This window comes from Spodoptera frugiperda, chromosome 24 (genome assembly GCF_023101765.2).
Source record: "Spodoptera frugiperda isolate SF20-4 chromosome 24, AGI-APGP_CSIRO_Sfru_2.0, whole genome shotgun sequence".
In the NCBI taxonomy this organism is placed as follows: domain Eukaryota; kingdom Metazoa; phylum Arthropoda; class Insecta; order Lepidoptera; family Noctuidae; genus Spodoptera; species Spodoptera frugiperda.
Window position 1 is genome coordinate 6467654 of NC_064235.1, and position 24599 is coordinate 6492252.

Genomic DNA, 24599 nt, shown 5'->3' on the forward strand with positions numbered 1-24599 from the left:
ACCTACGCTTCTGTGCGTACTATTTATAGTTTCATTTACATCATATTATGAGTGATCTCCATACTACCTAATATTTGGTATGTGTAAAAATAAAAACCATATCATAATTTAGAGCTGTTTTATTAAAAAAAAAAAACAATGACATTATGTCCGGTCTACCCTAGAGAGGTAGGCAGAAGGGTGTACACCAGTACTCTTAGAACGAAATCGAAACGAGAGCACGTTTGGCCCTCTAATTGGTTGATTCATTCGCGCCGGCCAATCGGAGCGCCGAACTCGCTCTCGTTTCGTTTTCGTTCAACGTAAAGCAAACTCGTAGGTACTAAGGGTACAATTATGGTGATTATTAGCTAAATAAATAGCGAATTTGAGCACTATTCAGACTTCGTGCTAATCAGTATTTCTATATTCTGTGGTGCTAATAATGAGACCATTCACGTCTTACTTGTAATATGGGTATGTCTATGGTGAAATCATGATTCACCCCTTTTAGTCACCACTGTCGTCGTTCGTCCATGTTCCAATAAGGATGATGACGGGGTATGAAAATTAAAAATATATTTAGTCCGTCAGTTAGGTAATGAAAAAATATTAGACACGTATTTTTTCATTTTGTCATATAAGATAACAATACTTAGATAAAACGAATCAAAGTTTAGGAGTGGGTGCAAATACGTCATTTCTACGTACAAAACGTACCTAGAAGCAACGTCAGGCGATATTTCAAATCAATATTGACTTGACTACACGGTTGGTGCGGTGGCTGGGCAACTGCCGCGCAACGGGTAGCGGGTTCGATTCCCGCACGGAGCAACTCTTTGCGTGATCCACAAATTGTTGTTTCGTGTCTGGGTGTCATGTGTATGTGAACTTGTATGTTTGTAAATGCACCCACGACACATGAGAAAATCCTAATGTGAGGCATGTTTTAAAAAAAAAACAAAAGATAACAAAATATATAATTTCGAATGGATTTGTTTCCGAAAGAAAATAAAAAATACGTGTCTAATGTTTTAAAATAATCTACAAGACGGACATTGAAATGAAAATTAGTCATCTACCCTATTTCTTCATCAAGGCCACACAATGCCTTCGATCCAGGGTACGTAGTACTCCACTCTGGTGTAGACTCCTGATCCTCCGACGAAGCCGCAGGGTTTTCCATGGGAAGTCACTCCTATGATGGTGTGGACACAGGGGGAGAGCACTGATGGAACTTGGAGTGGACCTCCGCTGTCGCCCTGAGAAAAAGATAGATAATTTTGAAAAAATAATTGACAAATGCTTCATTTCAGGTATTCAAGTATTTATTGCATCCATAATGTACACAGGTGTTGGAAAACCCAGTATTTAGTCACAATTATGGATCCCGAGAGAGGAAGGGTATTTAGTATAAATTTAATATCATAATAAAAATTAATGAAATAAGTAATTTGATAATATTAATAATTTAGTCTCGGGTTCAATACCCAGGTCGCGCATTTTTCGATTTTTCGAAAATATTTCAGTAATAGCACAGATTCTGGAGTAGTGTCCAGTGTATGGCAATAGGCTCACCCCCTATTACATGGGACTTATAACACAAATGGTGAAAACTGGGTGTACATTGTATAGCGGGATGAAAGGCGTGATGTTGCTCTACTCTTTACTCAGGCAATACCATTATCACTTTAAGGCCGGCGAGGTGGGAAACGAACCCGCGGCAAGTTACACAGCAGCCAATCACCCAACCACTGCGCTACACTAATCCCATAATTGACTCAAGACACCCACAGAAAGAGCGAAGGTAGTAAAAAAATGCTACTTTGGCTTTGGCTTGTTTACCTCACAAGTGTCGTTGATCTGATCCTTGGCTCCATAGCACATCTGTGTGCTGTGGTCGTATCCATTCTGCAGCTGCCGATGTGGGGGGAAGAACCCCATACACTCCTCCTCTGTATAAGCTGTTAGAGTCACCTGGAAATCAAAAAAAGTTTTGAGCAATCAGTACCCTTAGTACGAGTTTGCTTTACGTCGAACGAAAACGAAACGAAACCGCGTTTAGCGCTCCGATTGGTTGCTTCATTTGCGCCGGCCAATCAGAGCGCCGAACTCGCTCTCGTTTCGTTTTTGTTTAGGTATAGGTAAGCGGATCGTACGCATTCTGTATGACGTCATCAGTACGCATCGCACGTAGGCATTGCTGATGATGCGGTCCGTACGAAGCGGATCAGATTTTTTTTCTCTAAAAATACGTTGCCCCACATTAGGATTTTCTCCTGTGTCGTAGATGCGTTTATAAACATACAATGTCACAATATGCACATGACACCCAGACCCGAAACAACAATTTGTGGATCACACAAAGAGTTGCTCCGTGCGGGAATCGAACCCGCTACACATTGCACGGCAGCCAGTTGCCCAGTCACCGCGCCAACCGTGCAGTCAAAAAGTTAGTGGACGCAGTTGCATGAGTTTCTATACAAGACAAACTAAAATCCGTTGCATGCGATGCAGGCATGTGGACGCGTACCTTAAGTTGTCTACTTACAGTTTGTAATGTATCAGCAAGAGCCTCACGATGTCCAGTGGCTCCCCAGCCGGTGGCAAACGCCTGGTCCTGCACGCGGCCGGCTGTCAGGCACGCTGGTAAAACTTCAGGGCTGAATGGTACCCTGTAAAATTCTGTACTTAATTCCTCTGGTGTTGCGAATGTCCATGAGCGATTGTCTACGAATCGCTGGACAATTATTAGGTAAGCGTCCACAGGCCCGCATCGTACGCATCGCATGCAACGGATTTTAGTTTGTCTTGTATAGAAACTCATACAACTGCGTCCAATGATCCGCATCGTACGGACCGCATCATCAGCAATGCCTACTTGCGATGCGTACTGATGACGTCATACGGAATGTGTTCGATGCAGGCCTGTGCTTACCTTTATGGTTAAGATCACACGAGAATACTGTACCCTTAGTATGAGTTAGCTTCACGTTGAACGAAAATGAAACCAGAGCGCGTTCGGCCACAGAATAATAAGTTGGTTCGGGGCTGATAATAAGTTGGTTGGTTTATTCGCACCGGCCAATAAAAGCGCCGAAAAAACCACAAATTGTTGGTTTGGTTCTGGGTGTTATGTGTATGTGAACTTGTATATTTGTAAACGCACACACGACATAGGAGAAAATACTAATGTGGAGCAACGATAAAAAAACAAAACACAATAAAAAATCTTACTCCCTCAACGACCAGATTGGCGATAAATTAAAGAAGGGCCAAATTAAAAGTACCTTTAACCGACGAGCATGCATGAAAGACTAATGACTGTTGATGAAGCGAAAGAAGTGTGTAAGAACCGTGGCAATTGGCGTTCCATTGTCTCTGCATACCCCCATGGGAGACAGGCGTGAGGAGATGTATGTTTGTAGGTATTTCTCACCATTTGTCAGTAACTAAAAGTGCAATGTCGTGGTACTTCGATGGCGGTTGGTACTCCGGATGCGGTATGGAAGCCTGCACGTTGTATATCTGCCAGGTGTCCCGAGGATCTGATCTCTTCAGTAGACCGAGCGCTATGTACTTCACTGGACCTCTGGAAATATAGTATGTTGGGCTTATTACCTTTTAAAAAGCCGTATTTTTTTACTTTGCGGAATAGGTGGCAGACGAGCTGAGGGGTCACCTGATGGTAAGCAATGGACCCGCAACACCAGAGGTAGTATGCTCATTTCTTGAAGCTTTGAGGGTCTTCTCTCCGGAAAAATGGTACAGATAGACAGTTTTTTAGGTGGTCAGCAACGTAATTGCGAAGAAGCTGTACCCCAAGTTTTACAAACCAATCGTATGCTCTTTTCTTGAAGCTTTGAGGGTCGTATCAGTTCGGAAATACCACCGACGACCGCTCATTCCACAGTTATGCTGTGTGAGGTAGAAAGTTTCACGTGAAACGCACAATTAACGGCTTTTAGAGCCTAGTAGTAGCTACTATATGCAATTTGAATGTGCCGGCTTCACCAGGAAAATCCTTTTCGAGACGCCCACGCATGGGTCTGGTTTTGGTCGGGTGGCGAGTTACCCTTGCTCGCCGTCCGCAGATCCGCACTTACGGTGGCCGGAGACCATCGCGCGATCCCCAACGCCCGGAGACTGGGCCAGAAAAGGTTCGTTCCTCTTGCGTCCCACCTCCTCCTTAGATAGCTAGATCATCTATCTAAAAAGGTGTACTTACAGAGCTCGACTGGACAAGCAGTGCGCAGCGGTGAGCACGTAGCGGTGGCTGATGAGAGTACCGCCACACAGCCAGTCAGCAGACTCGGTGTCCTCTCCGTAACCTAGTAGGGCCTGGAAAATGGAATTTACTACTGAGAAATTTTCGGAAACCCGAAAAAAGCCCAGTAATACTTTGTCTGGCCCGGGAAACGAACCCGAGACCTCTTATCCGGCAGTCACACTTGCTACCACTCGACCAACTAGGCAGGCAATAGGCTAGCATTTAACGTAGATAACATAAAATTGGAGAAATACAAGTTTTACAGCTTAATATGCACATGGTATTAAAGATTCATGGTCCATCACCACAGATGGGGCCCAAAAGGGCTGACGCTTGATTCGGAGCTGCTGACTACCTAGCGGGTATACCGGGGCTCCAGCTCGAAAAGCAGGAGTAGGAACGGGGTGGTTGTTAGTCAGTAAGAGTCTGACACTCCCTGTCGCTTCGCCCAAGGCGGGAGAAGTAATTGGATGATTTTCCCTCCTTAAAAAAAACACCATGATCTAACCTTCACACCACAATCTCTACTCCTGAACTCACCATAATTATGAGGGTTCTGCCTTCAACGACTGCCTCATTAGCCGAGTGGTTGCAAGTGTGACTGCCGGGCAAGGGGTCACGGGCTTTTTTCGGTTTATCGAAAATTTCTCAGTGGTAGCACGGAGTTTGAAAATGTATCCGGTATATGGCAATAGGCTCACCCCTATTACATGGGACTTACTACATAAATTGTGAAGTGTGGGTGCACCTCTGCCTGCCCCTTAGGGGATTAAAGGCGTGACGTTATAAAATAAAGAGTTCAACCCTCCACACCACAATCTCTACTCCAGGACTCACCATATGAGGGTACTGTCCCCTACCGGCATCGAAGCCCCCTGCAGCCGCGAGAGACACCGTCGGCGTGTATCCGTAACAGCTCTGCTCCTCCACCAGGTAGCGCTGCACGCCCCCCAGAGGCGACAGGAGAATGGGGCGTCTATTACGTATTCCATGCATTCTGGAAATTACACATTTATATTCATTAACTCCGTTTCGCCACCTATGATATTCCCTGCTTTCCTGCTTTTCTCTTAAATTTTCTGCTTTCTAGATTTCTTGCTATAAACCTCACGGAACCCAAGACCTTTCCAACGAATGCAAAAACGTGAAAATCGGTTATAGCGTCAGGAAGGAAAACTTGACTTATTTTTGTATTATAGATACGTTGCTTCATACTAAGATTGCCTCCTGTGTTACAGTTCGCGCTTTTTTGGTGACGAAGGAAAATCTTCAACATCATCATCAGCAGCATCAGGTAGCCCGCTTCTTTTAATTGACTGAACCCGGAGCCACAACGTTTTAATGCCTGGTATAGCATATGGTGATTTGGCCTCCGGTAACCTCACTCACACAACGAAACACAACGCAAGCGTTCTTTCACGTCGGTTTTCTGTGAGGCCGTGGTATCACTCCGGTAAGTCGGCCCAGCAGTGCCGAAGCATGGCGAGCCCACACTTTCGCCTCAGCGTTTCTGCAGCACGCATTGCTACATTGGCAGCAATGCTGAGTTACTTGGGATATGGCCAGGAAGAAGTAATAGTCAATACTTACTGTCATATGCTTTATTTCCAACTTTGAAGTAATGGGATCCAAAGCTATCCACCAGGACATTCCTGGAAATTATAAGAAACAGTTTGTTATAAAAGAAGAAGACTGCCTCATTGGCCGAGTAGTCGCGGGTGGGACTGCCGGGCATAGCGTCTCGGATTGGATTCTCGGGTCCGGCAAAGTATTGCTGGGCTGTATGAGGAGAGGACAAGAGGATAGACAAGAGATAGGAGGAGGATAAGACATAAGACATTTGCCACAAATAGTGAAAAGTGGGTGTACATTGTACAGAGGCATTACGTGTCATAATGTGCTCTGCCTACTTCTTCAGTGATAAAAGGCGAGACGATAAAAGAAGTCTTGCGTTCGATGGCAAAAGTTATTTTGCCTTTACAAATAGCGATATGGAATCCATGTCATTACGCTTACCTGGTATCGTTGACATATTCACAATCAGTGCAGCAGACTACAGGGATTTGGCCGTTGAATGAACATAACTGTAACAAAAGAAATAATATGGAGTAGGAGACAAATGAGACGGATCACCTGATGGACACTTGCAACATCAGAAGAGCCAAAATTATTTTACCCCTGATATATAGGGTGACTGGTAATTAGTGAACGATACTTAAACACGTGATTGTACTCTTGATTACAAACAACTTTCCCAAAGAAACCTTTTTGTATAGGTACTCATTAGTTTTATTTTTATCACAATAACAAAATTCCGCGCGCGCATGCTTTTGTATGATCAGCTGTACAGTGAGGCGCTAGCGCCTAGTAAGACTAGAAGACTAGTATGTATTTTGGAACATTACCCGCGCGTGCTGAAATATTGTTATTTTGATGTTGTGATAAAAAATAAAAGTAATGAGTATACAAAAAGGTTTCTTTGGGAAAGTTGTTTATAATCATGAGTACAATCACGTGTTTAAATATCGTTCACTAATTACCGGTCACCCTTTATACATATGTATGTGTCTATGTATTAAAACTAACATACCTGAGGATATTTCTGTCTGGTCTTCAAAGGCATGACATATTGCATACATTTGTGTATGTCAATGCATGTGCCCTTCATACCGTCTTCAGACTCGCATTCTGAACCTGAAATTATATTAAATAGACTCATAAATAGGAATGATGACAGAGTATGAAAATTAAAAATCTATTTAGTCGTCCTTAGAAATGTTAGCCCATCGAATATGTGCAAGTCTGCGGACGGCGAGCAAGGGTAGCACGCTGTCCGACCAGAACCAGACCCGCGTTTCAATGAGCCATCAGACCACCATAAATGGGGCCCAGTAGGGCTGATGCCTGATCCGGAGCTGCGGACTCCAGCTAGCAAGCTGGTTTTTAGTCAGTAAGAGTGACACTCCATCTCGCCTCACCCTAGGCGCTCTTAAAAAAGCCTATCGAGTACACGAGGCGGTATATATATAGTTAGTCAGTGTCTGTATGTCACTGAACTTCTCTTAAACGACTGGACCGATTTTGATGAAATTTTTTGTGTGGGTTCAAGGGGATCTGAGAATGGTTTAGATTCACAATTTTGTCCGCTGGAGAATGATTTCCTTCCTGGCGCTATAATAACTCCAGAACGCAAGAACCGATTTCCACGGTTTTGCATTCGTTGGAAAGGGCTCGGGCTCCGTGAGGTTTATAGCAATTAAAATTCAGGACAAATTCAAGAGAAAAGTAGGGAAACAGGGAGAATCATTGGTTGCGAAACGGATTCGACGGGTTTGCTAGTTATGTATAAAAAATCTTTTTTAGGGTTCCGTAGCCAAATAACAAAAAAAACGGAACCCTTATAGATTCGTCATGTCTGTCTGTCTGTCTGTATGTCCGTATGTCAGAGCCATTTATTTCCGAAACTGTTGGGCCTACATATTTGACACTTTGTAGGATGATGTATTTCGGTAACCGCTATTCGAATTTTAAATAAATATTAATAAATTTAAAAATTAAAGGGGGGCACCATACATGGAACTGATCCATACATGGAACTGAGTCCGACTCGCACTTGGCCGGTTTTTTTAAGACACAAGCAATCAGATGTGTTTACTTTATGGATTATAATGAAAAGTAAATAGCAATGAGACTATCCACTGACGTAGGTAGCCGTCTTAAGTCAATAGTAGTTTTTATTAATGTTTTAAAAGTGATTCATAAATCATTACTTAACATATGTAAGTAGCTAACTAATTAAGCTCCTTTTATTCGATAGAATAAAATATATTGCAACTTCACGCCTTTTATACCCAAAGGAGTAGGCAGAGGTGCACATTACGGCACGTAATGCCGCTATACAATATACACACACTTTTCACCATTTGTGGTATAAGTCCCATGTAATATGGGGTGAGCCTATTGCCATATACTTGGCAAAATTCCAGACTCCGTGCTACTACCACTGAGAAATTTTCGAAAAACCGGAAAACGCCCCATAATACTTTGGAATCGCACCCGACACCCCTTGTCCGACAGTCGCACTTGCGACCACTCGACCAACGAGGTAGTGCAGTTTTTTGTAAATTAATGTTTTTAAAACTAATTGATAATCATAACTAGATGTCGGATTATATGCATTTGCATATTATGCATATGCAAATATTGTATTTATATAGCATTATTGCATATTCGGGTGTTTTATGATATAAGCCGGTAAACGAGCAGACGGATCACCTGATGGTAATGATTACTCAACAACCCTTAAATTCCTAATTCCCAAAAGGCCGGCAACGCATTTGTAACGCCTCTGGTGTTAAAAGTGTCAATGGGTGAGGATTGCTTACCATCAGGTGATCCGTCTGCTCGTTTACTCTCGCTTATTATTCGGTGAGACGTCTACTCGTATTCCATAAAAAAAATTAATGATTACTTAACTCAGTTATTTGCAATTGTTTTCAGAACAAAATCGTTACTAAGTAATAGTTTAAGAAATAGTCATTAGGTAAATGTCACTAAGGGCCTAAAGTATCACAGTATTCACAAACCTTCGGGTAACTCGTCGCAGTGTGTGACCACACAAAATAACAAAAACAAAACACTAAAATAATTCACATAATAGTACATTTTTTATTTAATAATACTATAGTTTGTTATCAAACACATTTAGTTTTATTTTATTAGTGAAACTACCGTCTAATGCCGGGCAGTTTTTGAATGAAACTAAACGTACGGTAGGTATAGTTGATTTAAAAGAATAAATAATTTCATGCGATTTTAGGGGTCCGCGAGGTGAAAACTTTAAGCTAATAAAACCTTTGTTAATTTTGTTATAACTTTCGTGAGACATAAATTAATTATCATGTTATCGGCTCCTTTTTTTGAAGTCGGTTAAAAATAGCGAGAAGGTTAAGAAATACAATTTTAGCAAAACCAAGACTGGCGTCGGGGATCGCGTGACGATCTCCGGCCACCGTAACTACGGGTCTACGGATGGCGAACAAGGGTAGCTCGCCGCCCGACCAGAACCAGACCCGTGCGTACGTCCTCCTAAAAGAGCCATCAGACCACCACAGATGGTGCCCAGTAGGGTTTTTGCCCGATCCGGTGCTGCGGACTACCTATCGGGTTTACCGGGGCTCCGGCTCGAAAAAGCAGGAGTAGGAACAGGGTGGTTTTTAGTAGTAGAGTAAGAGTCTGATACTCCCTCTCGCCTCGTCTAAGGCATTGGATGAGGAGAGGTCATTGGATGATTTTCCCCCATCAAAAAAGGAAAAAAAATCAGGAGTATGAACATAATTTTTCTTGTTATTTAAAAAAAAAACATTGCCCCACACTGGGATTTCCTCCTGTGTCGTGGGTGCGTTTACAAACATACAAGTTCACAAACACATGACACCCAGACCCGGAACAACAATTTGTGGATCACACAAAGAGTTACTCCGTGCGGGAATCTAACTCGCTACACGTTGTACGGCAGCCAGTTCCCCAGCTATCGCGCCAACATGTTTACATTGTAATTGGAAGTCAACCAAGAAACCTAATTACATGCTTGATTTAACTTCTATACCTAACTTCTGTTCCTGATTAGTCAAAGTTCTAGGCAATGCTTTTTGTATTGGATAGTAAATTTATTGAGAAAGGTTTTAGGCTATAACTTCACGCTACGACAGGGGCATAGCTAGCGCCGTATCTGCCGTATCAAATAAACGGTGCCCACGGGGTGTAAGCAAAAAATTAAATCTTCCGATTTTATGTCATTTTAGAAATGACATAAGTTTAAATAACCAATATTTTTTCTCGTAAAGCTCAAAAGTTTGTAGCAACTTTAAGTGTGGGAGAGTCATGCTTCGGTACGAATGATCCGGCTCGACCGGAGTGATACCACGGCTGAGCAGAAAACTGACGTGAAACAACGCTTGCGTTGTGTTTCGTTGTGTGAGTGAGGTTACCTCACCTTCCCAATCTTCCCCATCCCCGATTTCCAAACAACAACCCTTAAATTCCTGACTCTCAAAAAGCCGGCAACGCACTTATAACGCCTATGGTGTTTCAATTGTCCATGGGCGGCGGCGACTGCTTATCATCAGGTAATACGTCTGCGATTATCGGCGTGTTTCATAAAAAAACTTTAGGAAAATTAACGTCATCATACGGGCCCCCAAACATTGGCTCGCTGTTATAGCAGCGTTAACTCTTTAAGGCTTGAAAGACAGGGCGGGTAAAGTGATTGGATAATATTCTTGCAAAACAAATAATACGGAGACTCACCAAGACACGCTACGCCACTGCGCTACCATTAATACGAGCTAAACAGAGTTAATGAAAACACGCGAAAATATAAAAATAATATACGGAACCATTAAAACAGATGAACTTGTCAAGTCTTTTTTGCCGTTATTCCACAGTATGGTCATTAGCCAATGTTTGCTTCGGCCGCAATATGGCACATACTTCATTTTCTACTTAAATAATAGCTAACTGTTGAGTAAAAAAATTTCTATGGAAAAAAATGTCGGCTTGGACTTTGTCATTATTTGGAACTACGATGACTAAGGCGTTTAGTTTCTGTATTGTAAATCCCCAATGGAGGTAAAAAGTGTGGGAGAGCCATATCGGCACTGCTGGGCCGGCTCGACCGGAGTTATACCACGGCCTCACAGAAAACCGACGTGAAACAACGCTTGCGTTGTGTGAGTGAGGTTACCAATTAGGTACCCGCCTTCCCAATCTTCCCAATCTCCGATTCCTCAACCATCCTTAAATTCCTAATCCCCAAAAAGCCCGCAACGCACTTGTAACGCCTCTGGTGTTTCAGGCAGCGGCGCTAGCTTACCGTCAGGTAATCCGTCTGCTCGTTTACTGGCTTATACCATAAAGCTTGTTTTTTGTCAAGATAAGGTTCGTATAAAATTATAAAAGGATTTTTTTTAAGGGAGCTAACTTAAATTTTCATTACCGCCTCCATTTTTTAGCCCTAAAACCTTCTTCTAAGGCAGTTGTCCCACCAACGGCGAGTGAACGACTAACTATCGGCTATTTTCTCGCTCAAGAAACGTACAATAGATATACTTTCCGTGTAAACAAAAGAGATGCATATACAAATAGTTGATCGCTGACTGTTCACACTGCCGGCGAGTGCTCGCTTCACTTGTTTGTTTTTGTTTTCACTCGTTTTCACTCGTTTCTAGTTCTAGCTCTACTCGTTACTCGTTCATCGTTGCCGGTGGGACAACTGCCTAAGTCTGAAAAATACTATTCTGAAAACCGCATCCAACTCGGGTAAGCCAAACGTGAGAGAAGTCATTGGATTAGCCCCTCAAAAATGTTACGTAATGGGCGGCGCTGATCGCTTACCATCAGGTGACTCGTTCGCTCGTTTGCCTCCTATTCCATAAAAAAAATGTAATGTAATTTCTGATTCACGTTATGTTTTATTATGTTTCAGTAGGTATTCGGTAATTCTCACTATAGTACCATGAAGTAATGTAATATACTTAATTGGCGTAAACTCAACTAGTGTTACATTGTACATAGGTATGCAGTTACTCGTGTTATGTTAAATTAATATTGATTTTAGAAGCAAAAACATCCGGAAATTCGAAGGCCATCGCACGATTCTAGGATGTTACAAACAAAACTAGTTTTTAAATCAATATATTAACTAATTAGCTAAACATTAGTTTTTTTGCAACGTCACGCCTTTTCACCATTTCTGTTATAAGTCCCATGTACTAGGGGGTGGGTCTATTGCCATATACCGGTTACAATTCCAGACTCCGTGCTACTACTGAGAAATTTTCGAAAAACCGAAATAAGCCCAGTCGCACTTGCAACCACTTGGCCAACGAGGCAGTCATCTAATATATAAAAATCTCGTGTCACAGTTTTCGTTGCCATACTCCTCCGAAACGGCTTGACCGATTTTTATGATTTTTTTATGCTTATCCAGTATCTATGAGAATCGGCCAACATCTACTTTTCATCCCCCTAAATTTTACGGGTTTTTTTTTTTTTAATTTTCCGCGGACGAAGTCGCGGGCAGATGCTAGTTATTATAAAAATGTTTTGACTAATTAGTTATTAATGACATGATCTGGTCGGTGACCCCTCGCGTATGGCATTGGTTCAAGCCATGGTGCGGAGCGAGGGGCATTGGGATGCCATCTCCTTCTTCTGCAAAGCAGTCATGCTAGCTAAGGAGAAGGCGGGGCGCGTGAGGAAACGAAAATCCTCGCGCCCCAGCCACCGTAAGTGCGGATCCGCGGACGACGAGCTTGATCCGGAGCTGCGGACTACCTAGCGGGCTTTACCGGGGCTCCGACTCAAAGAGCAGAAGTAGGAACGGGGTGTTTTTTAGTCAGTCAAAGTTTGACACTCCCTCTCACCTTGCCCGAGGCGAGATAGGTACATAAGACATTGGATGACTTTCCACACTTAAAAAAAAACTCGCGATGTTTAGGCTTTGGGGGAAGTCTGTATGAGGCAGTAGGAAGTACGTGGCTGATGAAGTGACGACGATAAAACACTATACGGCCATTTTTTATTATCGCACCTCTCGCCATTGACAGGGACGGCTTACTCACGTGTGTGTTTGAATTCCTCGTCAAACAAATACGTGAGTAAGCCGATAACATAATAATAATTCATCGACAGGGAGTTCACGCTCACACATTGGAGCCCAAATGGTCTCTTACAAATTGGTTTCCTCCCACGGACCCTCGGATTGTGGAATGAGCTTCATGCCGAGGTTTTCCCAGTAGGCTACAATATAGGGTACCTCAAGAAGGAAGTAAATAGGTTTCTTTTTTTATGGAATAAGTGGCAAACGAGCAAACAAGATGGTAGAGGTAGAGACCTGATGGTAAGCCATCAGCGTCGCCCGCAACACCAGAGGAGTTACAGGTGCGTTGCCGCCATTTTAAAAAGGAGTATGCTCTTTTCTTGAAGGTTTGAGGGTCGTAGCGGTACTTAAGGGTCGGCAAAGCGCATGTAATGCCCCAAGTGTTGCAAGCGTTCATAGGCCATGGCAACCGCTTACCATCAGGTGGGCTATGTACATAAAAAGACTATAGTCATTTCATTCATCATTTGATCGTAAAATTGAAGTCAATGACTTAATGATAAGATTGCCAAACCAGTTTTGCGACAAGGTTGAAAGGAAACATCAACCAGATTAACATCCGTTACTTATACGGAAACATATATTTTGGTGTGAAACTAGCTTTAACAGGTCATTCCATACCACGCCATAAAAATTATCATTCATTATTATCATCTTTTTTTTTTACATTTAATGGGTCGACGTTTGGCCGCTATCTCACCTGATGGAAAGTGATGATACGGCCTACGGTGGAGCACGTCTGCCCATAAGCAACCTATTCACTCGGGCCTTGAAGACACCCAAGTTATACCCATCAGGAAACACAGACTCCGGCAAGGAGTTCCACTCCCTAGCAGTTCGCACAAGGAAGCTTGAAGCGATGCAATTCAAGGCTTTGAAGCCTGGCCTCCACAAGCGTATCATCATTGATGAGCTTCTTGGCACGCCTTTCAATGTGTTCGAGCGCATCCAGCTGGTACTTGACCGAGCCGTCCCAAAGGTGAGAGCAGTACTCCATACATGACCGAATCTGCGCTTGGTACAGGCTCAGCAGTTGTTTCGGTGTGAAGTACCGTCTCACCTTCGAGAGGATACCCAACTTCTTACCAGCCAGATGCGCCTTCGACTCTACATAAGAGCCGAAGTTAAGCGTTGGCGATAGAGTTACGCCCAGAAGCTCAAGATGATCCGCTACCGGAGCGGACACATTCAGCTCGTTTTCTTGAAAACAGTTCTTCCTAAAGTAAGAAAATGTGTTATGTAGCTATACTACGAAGATGTAATAGCTAAGCTGTGAAACTATGTGACCGTTTCCACTGATACTAAATTATGTAGCTGTGCAAGGAAGATGTGCAGCTCAAGTACGCGATGTATCGATAGTAGGGAAGCCATCCATAGCACGTACCCATAGCATATCTTTTTATCTTTCTATTTAATAAAACATAGCTTAGCTGAGTCCGTTTCCACCACGTGACTCAGTGTGAAGACTGCATATTTTCTTTAATAAACATCTCATATTTAAATTGTACTGTTTTTTTTTATTATTTTTATTATCATACCGTACTGTAATGGTAGATGTAAGTATGATGATGAATTCTGGAGCTGCGGACTACCTAGCGGGTTTACCGGGGCTCCGACACGAAAAGTAGGAAAAGGAACGGGATAGTTTTTAGTCAGTAAGAGTCTGACACTCCCTCTGGTCTCGCCCAAGGTGGGAGAAGTCATTGGATGATATTCCCCCACTATTCCCACCTCAATAAAAAATTATGATGATAAATAAATAAATAAATAAATTTTACAGTGGCAACTCAATCTTGAAACGTCAATGTCAACTGTCAAGCTGTCATTAGCAGTGACGTTTGGAAATTGTTAAAATGACGTGGAGATGAGGTTATGAATTTGTTGAAAAATAGCTGTTTTACATAAATAAAGTGTTAAAACAATTAATTTAATTGATAAGTAGCCAAAAAGCACAAAAATGATCGAGATCACAGATACACAGAGTGAGTATTTTCTATTTTATGTCATAATTTTCAGGATCATCGACTTTCATTGGAAAATATGTGTTTATTTCTTTAATTTTGTATTTAAAACTGCTGTTTCGTAATTAATCTATCTGTTCTATATTCCGACTATATTTCGTGATAATAATTCAGTGTCTTTTATCATTATTTTTAATGATTTTGGTCATGTAAACTTAGCGTTGTTTTGACGCCCTAAATAGTTTGTGTAAAGTCCTCTAAGTCTGTCTATCATATAAGTACCATCTTAGATATTGATAACAGTCTCTTAAATTGAATATTATAATACTAAATTATTCAGTGAAACAATTATTCTATCATAATTGATACATTTTAGATTATAAAGACTCAAAATTGTATTGATTTTTTGGTTTAGCAGCTGTAGCTGTTAAAATTTTTAAAGTCTTATGTATTGTAAAGTCTATTATTGTGCCTAGGGCTTGGAATTATATGTACTTCCTAAATCTTATAGTGCAGATTTGTTATGATGATAACATTCATAGTTGATTGATGAAATATGACTAAAATGTTAGTTAAAAGTTAAATTATTTGGCTCTGAGTAATAGGGCTTGTTTCATAGGTACATAATTTGGTTTCTTTTGCTAAACAAGATTGGCTGTATAACATAATGGCGTAAGCTGTAATGTTCAAACTCAAACAAATAATTTATTGCATTCATGTGTACATTTGGATAATATATGAATTTGTAAATAATTGAAGCATTATTTGCACCTACCGTATTGTCTCTCTTTACACCTAAAGGTTGAAAAGATAGAAGGCTGTTTTTCTTTCTTTTTATTATATCCTCCTTTGTTTTGCCCATGATTGTGCAATAAGTTTAAATAATTAATCTTTTCATAATAGTTAAGAGTGGCATTACCTGCCGTAATGTGCACCTATGCCTACCCCTTCGGAGATAAAAGGTGTGACGTTGTATTGCAGATTTTCCTGTTCTACACAACTATCATAATTTTGATAAATGTAATCTTATTAAGAAAGGGTATTTTAACTAATTAATGATTATGTTATCACTATGCAAAATTCTTGTGCAATGACCGACTGTTGCATTATGAAATTGCTCTGAATGCAAGGTGCATTTGCAACAACCTCATTAATTTTAATTAGTTGGCCAGGCAAACAATTTGTGGATCATACAAATAGATGTTCCATATGGGTATTGAACCCGCTACACATTGAGTCACAGCCAGTTGCCCAGCCACCACGGTTTTTGCAGTCTTTTTTCTCAGTAACTAGTAGCACGGAGTCTGTAATTGTACCCAGTATATGGCAATAGACTCACCCCTTATTACATGGGACTTATAACACAAATGGTGAAAAGTGGGTGTACATTGTACATTTTTAGTACTGACTAAAAGTACCTTTTTTATGGAATAGTTACGTAATGCCTGATGGTAATCAATCACCACTGCCTACCATGGACACTTGAAACACTAGAGGCGTTACAAGTGCGTTGTCGGCATTCGGTTGAGCCTGCCCATTCGTGCCGAAGCATGGCTCTCCCACACTTAAAACTGCACTGCACTAACTACAATATGGCAGACGATTCTATAATATAGTAACATTAAATGTTTTCTTTATTATTATCTTTCAGAGATCGGCGTGGGTCTTGCCGGCTTCGGCATGACCTTCCTCTTCCTGGGCGTTCTCCTACTATTCGATAAGGGATTACTCGCTATAGGAAATGTAAGTAGCTCTTTAATGATACCTCATACCTCATAACTAATGCAACATGCCGAATGCTGAATATACATCTACAAGCGGAATGAAAACTATAAAAATATTAATTATTATGATCGGCTTACTCACGTAAATGTTTGACGAGGAACTCGACTAGTTTCAAGCCATGCTAGAGGCTCATATTCTTATTATCTAGGCTTCATACTTCGCGGCAGTAGCAGCGCGACAATCGCCGCGTCGTGTGTCGCGGAATGCTGCTCATGAATATGAGCCTCTAGCATGGCTTGAAACTAGTCGAGTTCCTCGTCAAACATTTACGTGAGTAAGCCGATCATATTAATTAATTTAGTATGTCTCATGAAAGTTACAATAATATAAAAATATTGTATTGTTAGTATGATGCCTGATTTCATTCCATTTTAATTATTATGTTATCGGCTTACTCACGTATTGTTTGATTGACAATCGCCGCGTCGTGTGTCGCGGAATGCTGCTCATGAATATGAGCCTCTAGCATGGCTTGAAACTAGTCGAGTTCCTCGTCAAAACAAAACGTGAGTAAGCCGATAATTCTATGGACACACGGCAATCGTGTCCGAGTTCGGGAACCGACACACCGGCCGTGGAGTTATATTACACGAACCAGTTTCGGGCCAAGTTCGACCCACCTATAACTCAAAGATCTATTTTATCTACGCATATGTTTCTAGTATCTGTCGAGATCTACGCAATTATCTAAAAGCAAAACATTAATGTACCTATTGTAGGTCTTGAGATATTTACGTCAGAAAATCGCTATTTTTACTATACACTTTGACTGACTCACTCGCTACTCACTCACTCATCAAAAACCTGACCACTTCCAATGGTCGTATTGACTTGAAATTTGGCATGGAGGTAGGTCTTTAGTGTCAAGGTAAAGGAAAAAATCTGAAAATGGCCAAGTGTGAGTCGGTTTTAAAAATAATGAAGGTGTAAATTCATACCCTTAAGGAACTAAAACAAAAAAAATATCTATATCTTCCAATGGTCGTACCGACCTAAAATTCGTTACAAAGGTTTATTTAGTCAAAGTAAAGTAAAATAAGAAAAAAAGAAAATAAACCTTACAAAAATAAATGAAATCCCACCCAAAACATAAATGTGAAAGGCTGCCAATAATATAACTTGGCAAGTTTTAATAGAAAATTATATACTTGACTCATTGCGTTTAGTAGGTTTATAACAAAGTGTGTGAAAACTTGCCAACTTGTTATATCATTTTTAACTGAGGTCTGTGTATGGAACTTGGTACTTATTTAGATCTCACTTCTTTTATAGGCGAAGCATTCCATATTATCGAACTTGGCAGCCTTTCACATTTATGTTTTGGGTGGGATAATAATTAATTTAGTATGTCTCACGAAAGTTACAATAAATTCATTCCATTTAATAAACAACAAATCCGTTTCTTCTTCATCAAACTCCTCAGATCCTCTTCATCAGCGGCCTGGCGTGCGTGATAGGTCTGCAGCGGACATTTTTCTTCTTCTTCCAACGGCATAAAATCAAGGCGTCCGTCGCGTTCTTCGGAGGCATCACCATCGTGCTGATGGGATGGCCAATGATCGGCATGATTGCTGAGATCTACGGTTTCTTGCTGTTGTTCAGGTATGGAGTTTTTGTACCATAAGTAGTGTTGCCCAGCAAGAGTCTTGCAAGTCTCGCATTTACCAATTAGCCAACTTAAATTTTTCGTACGATTATGATTTAACTGTATTAACTACCCGGCAAGAGTCTTGCTAGTCTCACAAATACTTATTATAGTAAAAAATAGCATTAGGCTATTTTTTATATGCTAGGTGCTTTAGATCTTACAATGACGAAACAGAATAGCTAGTATACTATACTTTGAGGTTGTTTAATAGCGGCCACACCTTACAATATAACTGTGTGGTTAAATCTGCACAATACAGTTAATACTACAGTTAAATCACAATCGTATAAAAAAATTAAGTTGGTTAATGCGAGACTTGCAAGACTCTTGCTGGGCAACACTAATCATAAGTCTAATGCTCGAATACTCAAACGCTACTCAATTTTAAGTTGTACTTAAATATCGTGCTATCTCTGTCATTTTATAAAGAATTGATAGTGGCAGAACTACATTTGAAAGCGTCTTAAAATTGAGTAGCGTTTGAGTATTCGGGCATTGCTGAAACATAAATTAAGTATAAGTGATTGGTAATTAGTGAACGATATTTAAACACGTAATTGTACTCATGATAACAAACAACTTTCCTAAAGAAACTTTTTTTGTGTACTCATTAGTTTTATTTTTATCACAATAACTAAGCAACAAAATTTATTACATGATCAGCTGTTAGCAGCGACGCGCCCGCGGCCGGGTTTTCGAAATACTAATAAGAACTATAGGTAGGTATTTTGGAACTTTACGCGCGCGTGCCAATAAAATTTTGTTCTTTTGGTAGTTTCTTTGGGGAAGTTGTTTGTAATCATGAGCACGTGTTTAAATATCGTTCACTGATTACCCTATACAGGCCACGCTTTTTATCACACGGGAACGCGGGTGAAGCAGCTGGCAGCAGCTAGTTACTTGCACTTCTGTACTCTTAGTATGACTTTAATAAAAGAAAGCGCGTTCGGCGCTCTGATTGGTTAGTTTATTCGAGCCGGCCAGAACTTCGAACGCACTCTCGTTTTAATTACTTTAAACGTAAAACGAACTCGTACTAAGAGTTCTGTCTACAACTTAAAACATAAATATGCCATTCTGATTTACCTGTACTAAAGCTGTTATTCATATTTTCCACAGAGGATTCCTGCCTGCAGCTGTGAACTTCCTAAGGATGGTACCAGTCCTAGGGTCCCTGCTTAACCTACCGATTATAAGAGGGGTGAGTGCCTTGTTTTTTTTAGGGGGGTAATCATCCCATGACTTCTCCCGCCTCGGGCGAAGCGAGAGGGAGTGTCAGACTCTTACTGTCTAAAAACCACCCCGTTCCTTCTCCTGCTTTTCGAGCCGGAGCCTCGGTAAACCCTAGGTAGTCCGCAGGGGTAAGTGTCTAAACAACTTCCTTAGCTGTAGACCTTCAAACCTTCAAGAAAAGAGCGTGCTCCTTTCTAGGGTTGCTTGTCCACCAGAGATGTGCTATGTAGCAATGTTACGAAGATGTAATAGCTATGCTGTGAATCATAGCGCACATCTTTCCAAAAAAAAAAAACATTTTTTTTATGGTATAAGCTGGTATACGAGCAGACGGATTTACCTGATGGTAAGCGATCGCCACCGCCCATGGAGACTCGAAACACCAGAAGTCTTACGAGTGCGTTAAGGCCGTGGAAAAACCATGCTTCGGAACTGCTGGGCCGAATCGACTGGAGTGATACCACGGCCTGACTGAAAACTGACGTGAAACAACGCTTGCGTTGTGTTTCGTTGGTCGCAAGTGCGACTGCCGGGCAAGGGTTCAATTCCTGGGCCGATGTTAAAGCACAGCTGGGCAGACATACATTTCAGCTCTCTACGCTTTAGTATATATTTAAGGTGGAACTTTTACCTGTGTGCATTGTATCCATTTCATCCAATGACTTCTCCCGCCTTGGGCGAGGCGAGAGGGAGTGTCAGACTCTTACTGACTAAAAACCACCCGGTTCCTACTCCTGCTTTTCGAACCAGAGCCCCGGTAAACCCGCTAAGTAGTCCGCAGCTCCGAATGTGCACCTCTGCCTACCCCTTTCGGGGATAAAATAAGAAAGTTACATAATCTTATAAAACGCTAAGTAAATACTTTTTGAAATATATTAATTTATTTTTCAGGTCGTAGACAGAATAGCAGGTGACAACATAGTTAGCGTAACAGTGGTATGTGTGTTAGTTGTTTGTAAAATGAACAGACTTAGCGACTTTTACATAGTAAATACTATACCTTTAACGTATATATAGTTTATAAAATGGTACGTTGACTATACTTTTTGTGAGTAAGTGAAAGTTCTGTTATAAAATATTGAAATATGCATCATTGATTGATCATGCGGGTACGACGTCCCGTACTACACTGCTAACATAAGTTAGACGTGTATAAGATGTAATTTTTTTAGTGAATTACGTATATACGGCTAACTTGCGCTAAATCAAAAAATAGAAATAATTAAGAAAATATAAATATGAGATATTACAATGAATAATTTAAATATTAAGCATACCAAATTTCAAAAAAGTATCTTAAATAATGTAAAAGTTATCACGTTTTTCACTTTAAACGCCTCTACTGTAAAGTACGCTTTTTGAGTTAGCGCAGTATAAATTGCTGGTGTCGATTTGGTACACACTCTTAATTTTGATTTCCATACAATATAATGTATTTGGTTTTTCACAACTACCTCCATTATGGATATCAAACGTAAAGGCTTGATTGGTAGAATAGAGCTCATTAAAACCGTTTAACATTAAGATTTAAATTTTCAAATAAAATAGAAAAAGAATATACGTATGGGCTTTATGAGTTTCAAATATTTAAAATTTAGGCATAATTGCCAATAATCGTTTTGTTTACGCACATTTTACAAAACTACTTATGAAACTCAATCCCGCACACTACGGGACTAAAATATGACCGGGATCCCGGGTTCCCGGGATCGAATCCTTACACAATAATCAACTCACTATGCAGTAAAATATACCATTTCGAGAAAAAAAACAATTGTGAACGTTACATGATAACTTGTATTCATCTACCTACCTCTTCAATATATGGTTGAACCGGGAATCGAACCCGCACCAATCTGGTTGGGAATATGCTGGTGTATTGTAATATATTATAATTAATAAACGAATGGATACATTTTGATGCTATACTTTAGATAATATCGAAATAAAACTGTTTCCTACGAATGCTGATTTGATTTTCAGCGTTATAGTCTTTTTGATAAGGTTGCTTTTTCATTGGCGAGGCTTATGTTTTTAAGGAATGGCCTAAAAATACTTTTAAAAGTAAAAATTTTGATAAAATTATGTCGGTCAGTTTTTTTTTTACATTTGATGGGTCGACGTTTGGCCGCTATCTCGCCTGATGGTAAGCGATGATGCGGCCTACGATGGAGCACGTCTGCCCATAAGCAACCTATTCACTCGGGCTTTGTCGGTCAATCCTCTAGTGAAGCTAGCCCAATGGTTCCCAATAGGGGGTCTATGGACCCCTAGTGGGTCTGCTAAATGAAAAAACACGTATTTTTTATTTTCTGACTAAAACAATTACTAAAGAAGATATATTAAATTGAAATATTTCGTGACGTTACTTCTAGGTACGTAGACATGACGTATTTGCTCCCACTCCTAAACTTTGATTCGTTTTATCTAAGTATTGTTGTCTTATATGACAGAATAAAAAAATACGTGTCTAATATTTTTTCATTACCTAACTGACGGACTAATTAGATTTTTAATTTTCTTACCCCGTCATCATCCCTATTTAAACTAAATTTTAGTCTCGTCAATGAAAAAGCACTTTTAAGTTTATTTTACCCATTCCTGGGACCTCCAATTTAGTTTATTATTGTAAAATAAAAATAATATAAAATCCTACTGAATGTTTATGTTAAAATTTAAATATGAATGTAAATTAATAATTATATTATGAAACTATTTTTTAATGATCGGTGTTTTTCACCCCATGTCAGATTATGGGGGTCGTGGGACCCCCACGACTTTATATGGGGTCGTATAATCTTCGCCGTAGATATATTTTGAGACACCATGACCCATGGATCATGGGTCATACGAAATTAAAACTATGGACAGTAGGCTCACTCCATATTATACGGGGATCGTGATACAACTTATGAAAAGCGGGAGTTACATTGTATATACCGTGTGACTGGTAAAATAGGCTCAATACTTATGGAGAGTACTCGGTACTCGATTCTCGTTAACTTGATATAAAAAATAGGTACATGATATATGTTCGCATACTATCCTCAAATATTGAAGGTATCTCACCAGTCACCGAGTATAGACCTCTGTCTACCCCTAGTTACTTTATGTTCTTTTAAACGAATTATATTCTTTTATTTTAGATTAATTTAAGCCTTGTCTAAAGGATTAAAAAACGTCTCAAAGTAAAAATTGAATTAATCTAAAATTACTTCTTGAAAATTTAAGATTATACGACCCCAGTAACCTGTATTTGGGGGTCGAAATACCTATATGACTGTGTCATAGTAGATTTAATACTTACTCAAAATAAATCGTCATTGTTCAATCTCTTGTATTTTATTTAATTCCGGAATAATGGGGTGACTTTAGTTGCTTTTCCACCAAAGATGTGCTATGTAGCTATCCTACGAAGATGTAATAGCTAAGCTGTGAAACTATGTGACCATTTTCACTGATACTAAGCTATGTGGCTGTGCGAGGAAGATGCGCAGCTCGAATATGCGATGTATCGATAGTAGGAAAGCCATCCATAGCATAAAAAACATAGCTAAGCTGAGTCCGTTTTCAGTTAGCATGTGTAATGAATACGATTGGTGGAAGCCAAACGTAGCATAGTGGAAAAGCACCCTTAAGCGGGTCATTATTTTTTTATTATTAAATGGATTTATTTAGCTTACCCCGTTTGTTGGTACAAACTTGAAACAAAATTGTTACTAAGGAATAGTTTAAGTAACCATTAAATATTCGGCCTATACCTATAAACTTTTGGTCCGTTATAACTTTCTAAAATAATAATATTCCTATTAAAATACCTATTTTGTGAAATATAAGTATTATTGTAAAGACTTTGGTATTTTATTTTGCATGTAAAACCAAGGGAATTTCGTGTTGTGATGTTTTGAATGTCAAATTCAATACTTTTTTAAATGGCTAAAACATACATACACTCAATATGTACCTAATCGATGGTTAACTGATTTTTCTTCTCAAAGTCAAAGCATTTATTTCAATTAATAGAGCCTAAATTAGGCACTTTTGGAACGTCAAATTGAATTGTCCGTCAGTCTGTCTATCAGTGAAGCTAGATGCTTGTTCCAAATTCTCTCTCAAATTATTGTATAATACCTGATTAATGAAGCAGTACGAACACTCACAAACCAGAAACATCACTGTAACCACTGACTCACAGTAAAAAACTCTGACATTGAATTGGAATAAAAAAAGAAAAAAAAGTCTGTTGCTCCGTTTCTTTGCTGCCAAACTTGCCATCGAATCATAGAAAAATATTATACTACTAAATATATAAAAATATACTTCCATCACTTCAAAAAAGTGTTAGTTTTATTAACTGGAAATACCCTAATTAGTGTGCGTTTCCACCAGAGATGTGCTATGTAGCTATGCTGCAAAGATGTAATAGTTAAGCTGTGAAACTATGTGACCGTTTCCATTGATACTAAGCTGTGTAGCTGTGCGAGGAAGATGCGCAGCTCGAGTATGCATCCACAGCAACGTAGCATAGCACATCTCTGGTGGAAAAGCACAATATTTACTTATTTTTAAGTTTTTTGTTACAAAAATGTAAAAATATCGCATCAAAATTGGTTCAATCGTTTTTTACTTACTAAATATTATATTTAATTTATACTCCTATTTAAATTATATATTTAAACAAATACTTTATTGTATAATACTATTATTATATTATTGTAGAAAGCTTATGAATTTTTTGGCTACCTACAAAAAAATTACGGGGCCCACGTTGGGCGCCAATAGGATTTGTTTTTTTTTTAAATGTCGTTTTAAAATTCTTTCCCAGGACGGACAATCGTAATTTACGAAAAACAAAGCGCCGTGATCATCGATGTTAGCATTCCTTTAATATTATTTAAATTTAACAAATAAAGATTTTATTTTTGCATTTTATTTTGTTAAGTGTTGTTATTTTTCCTATATCTATATTATGACAGCTGTGTTTTAAGGATGGCGAGCAAGGATAGCTCACCGCTCGACCAGAACCAGACCTTCAAAGAGCCATCAGACCACCACAGATGG

The 24599-nt window shown here is 39.8% G+C and overlaps 1 protein-coding gene and 1 pseudogene across 1 annotated transcript; one reads left to right on the forward strand and one right to left on the reverse strand.

The window, feature by feature from the left end:
* Positions 1 to 119: 119 nt before the first annotated feature.
* On the reverse strand, positions 120 to 9014 carry LOC118278764 (serine protease snake-like; annotated as a pseudogene).
* Positions 9015 to 14724: 5710 nt separating this feature from the next.
* LOC118279004 (vesicle transport protein GOT1B) lies at positions 14725 to 20732 on the forward strand. Its single transcript, XM_050703387.1, has 6 exons — positions 14725 to 14893; positions 16524 to 16615; positions 18081 to 18259; positions 19425 to 19506; positions 20430 to 20482; positions 20711 to 20732. Exons 1-6 carry the CDS (start codon positions 14869 to 14871, stop codon positions 20730 to 20732), a joined length of 453 nt encoding a protein of 150 aa, XP_050559344.1. The 5' UTR covers positions 14725 to 14868.
* The last annotated feature ends 3867 nt before the right edge of the window (positions 20733 to 24599 follow it).

Coding starts and splice junctions, on each gene's coding strand:
- LOC118279004 (XM_050703387.1), top strand. CDS start 14,869: ATGATCGAGATCACAGATACACAGA. Junction 19,507..20,429: donor ACCTACCGATTATAAGAGGG/GTGAGTGCCTTG, acceptor TTTATTTTTCAG/GTCGTAGACAGAATAGCAGG. Junction 20,483..20,710: donor AGCGTAACAGTGGTATGTGT/GTTAGTTGTTTG, acceptor TAATTTTTTTAG/TGAATTACGTATATACGGCT.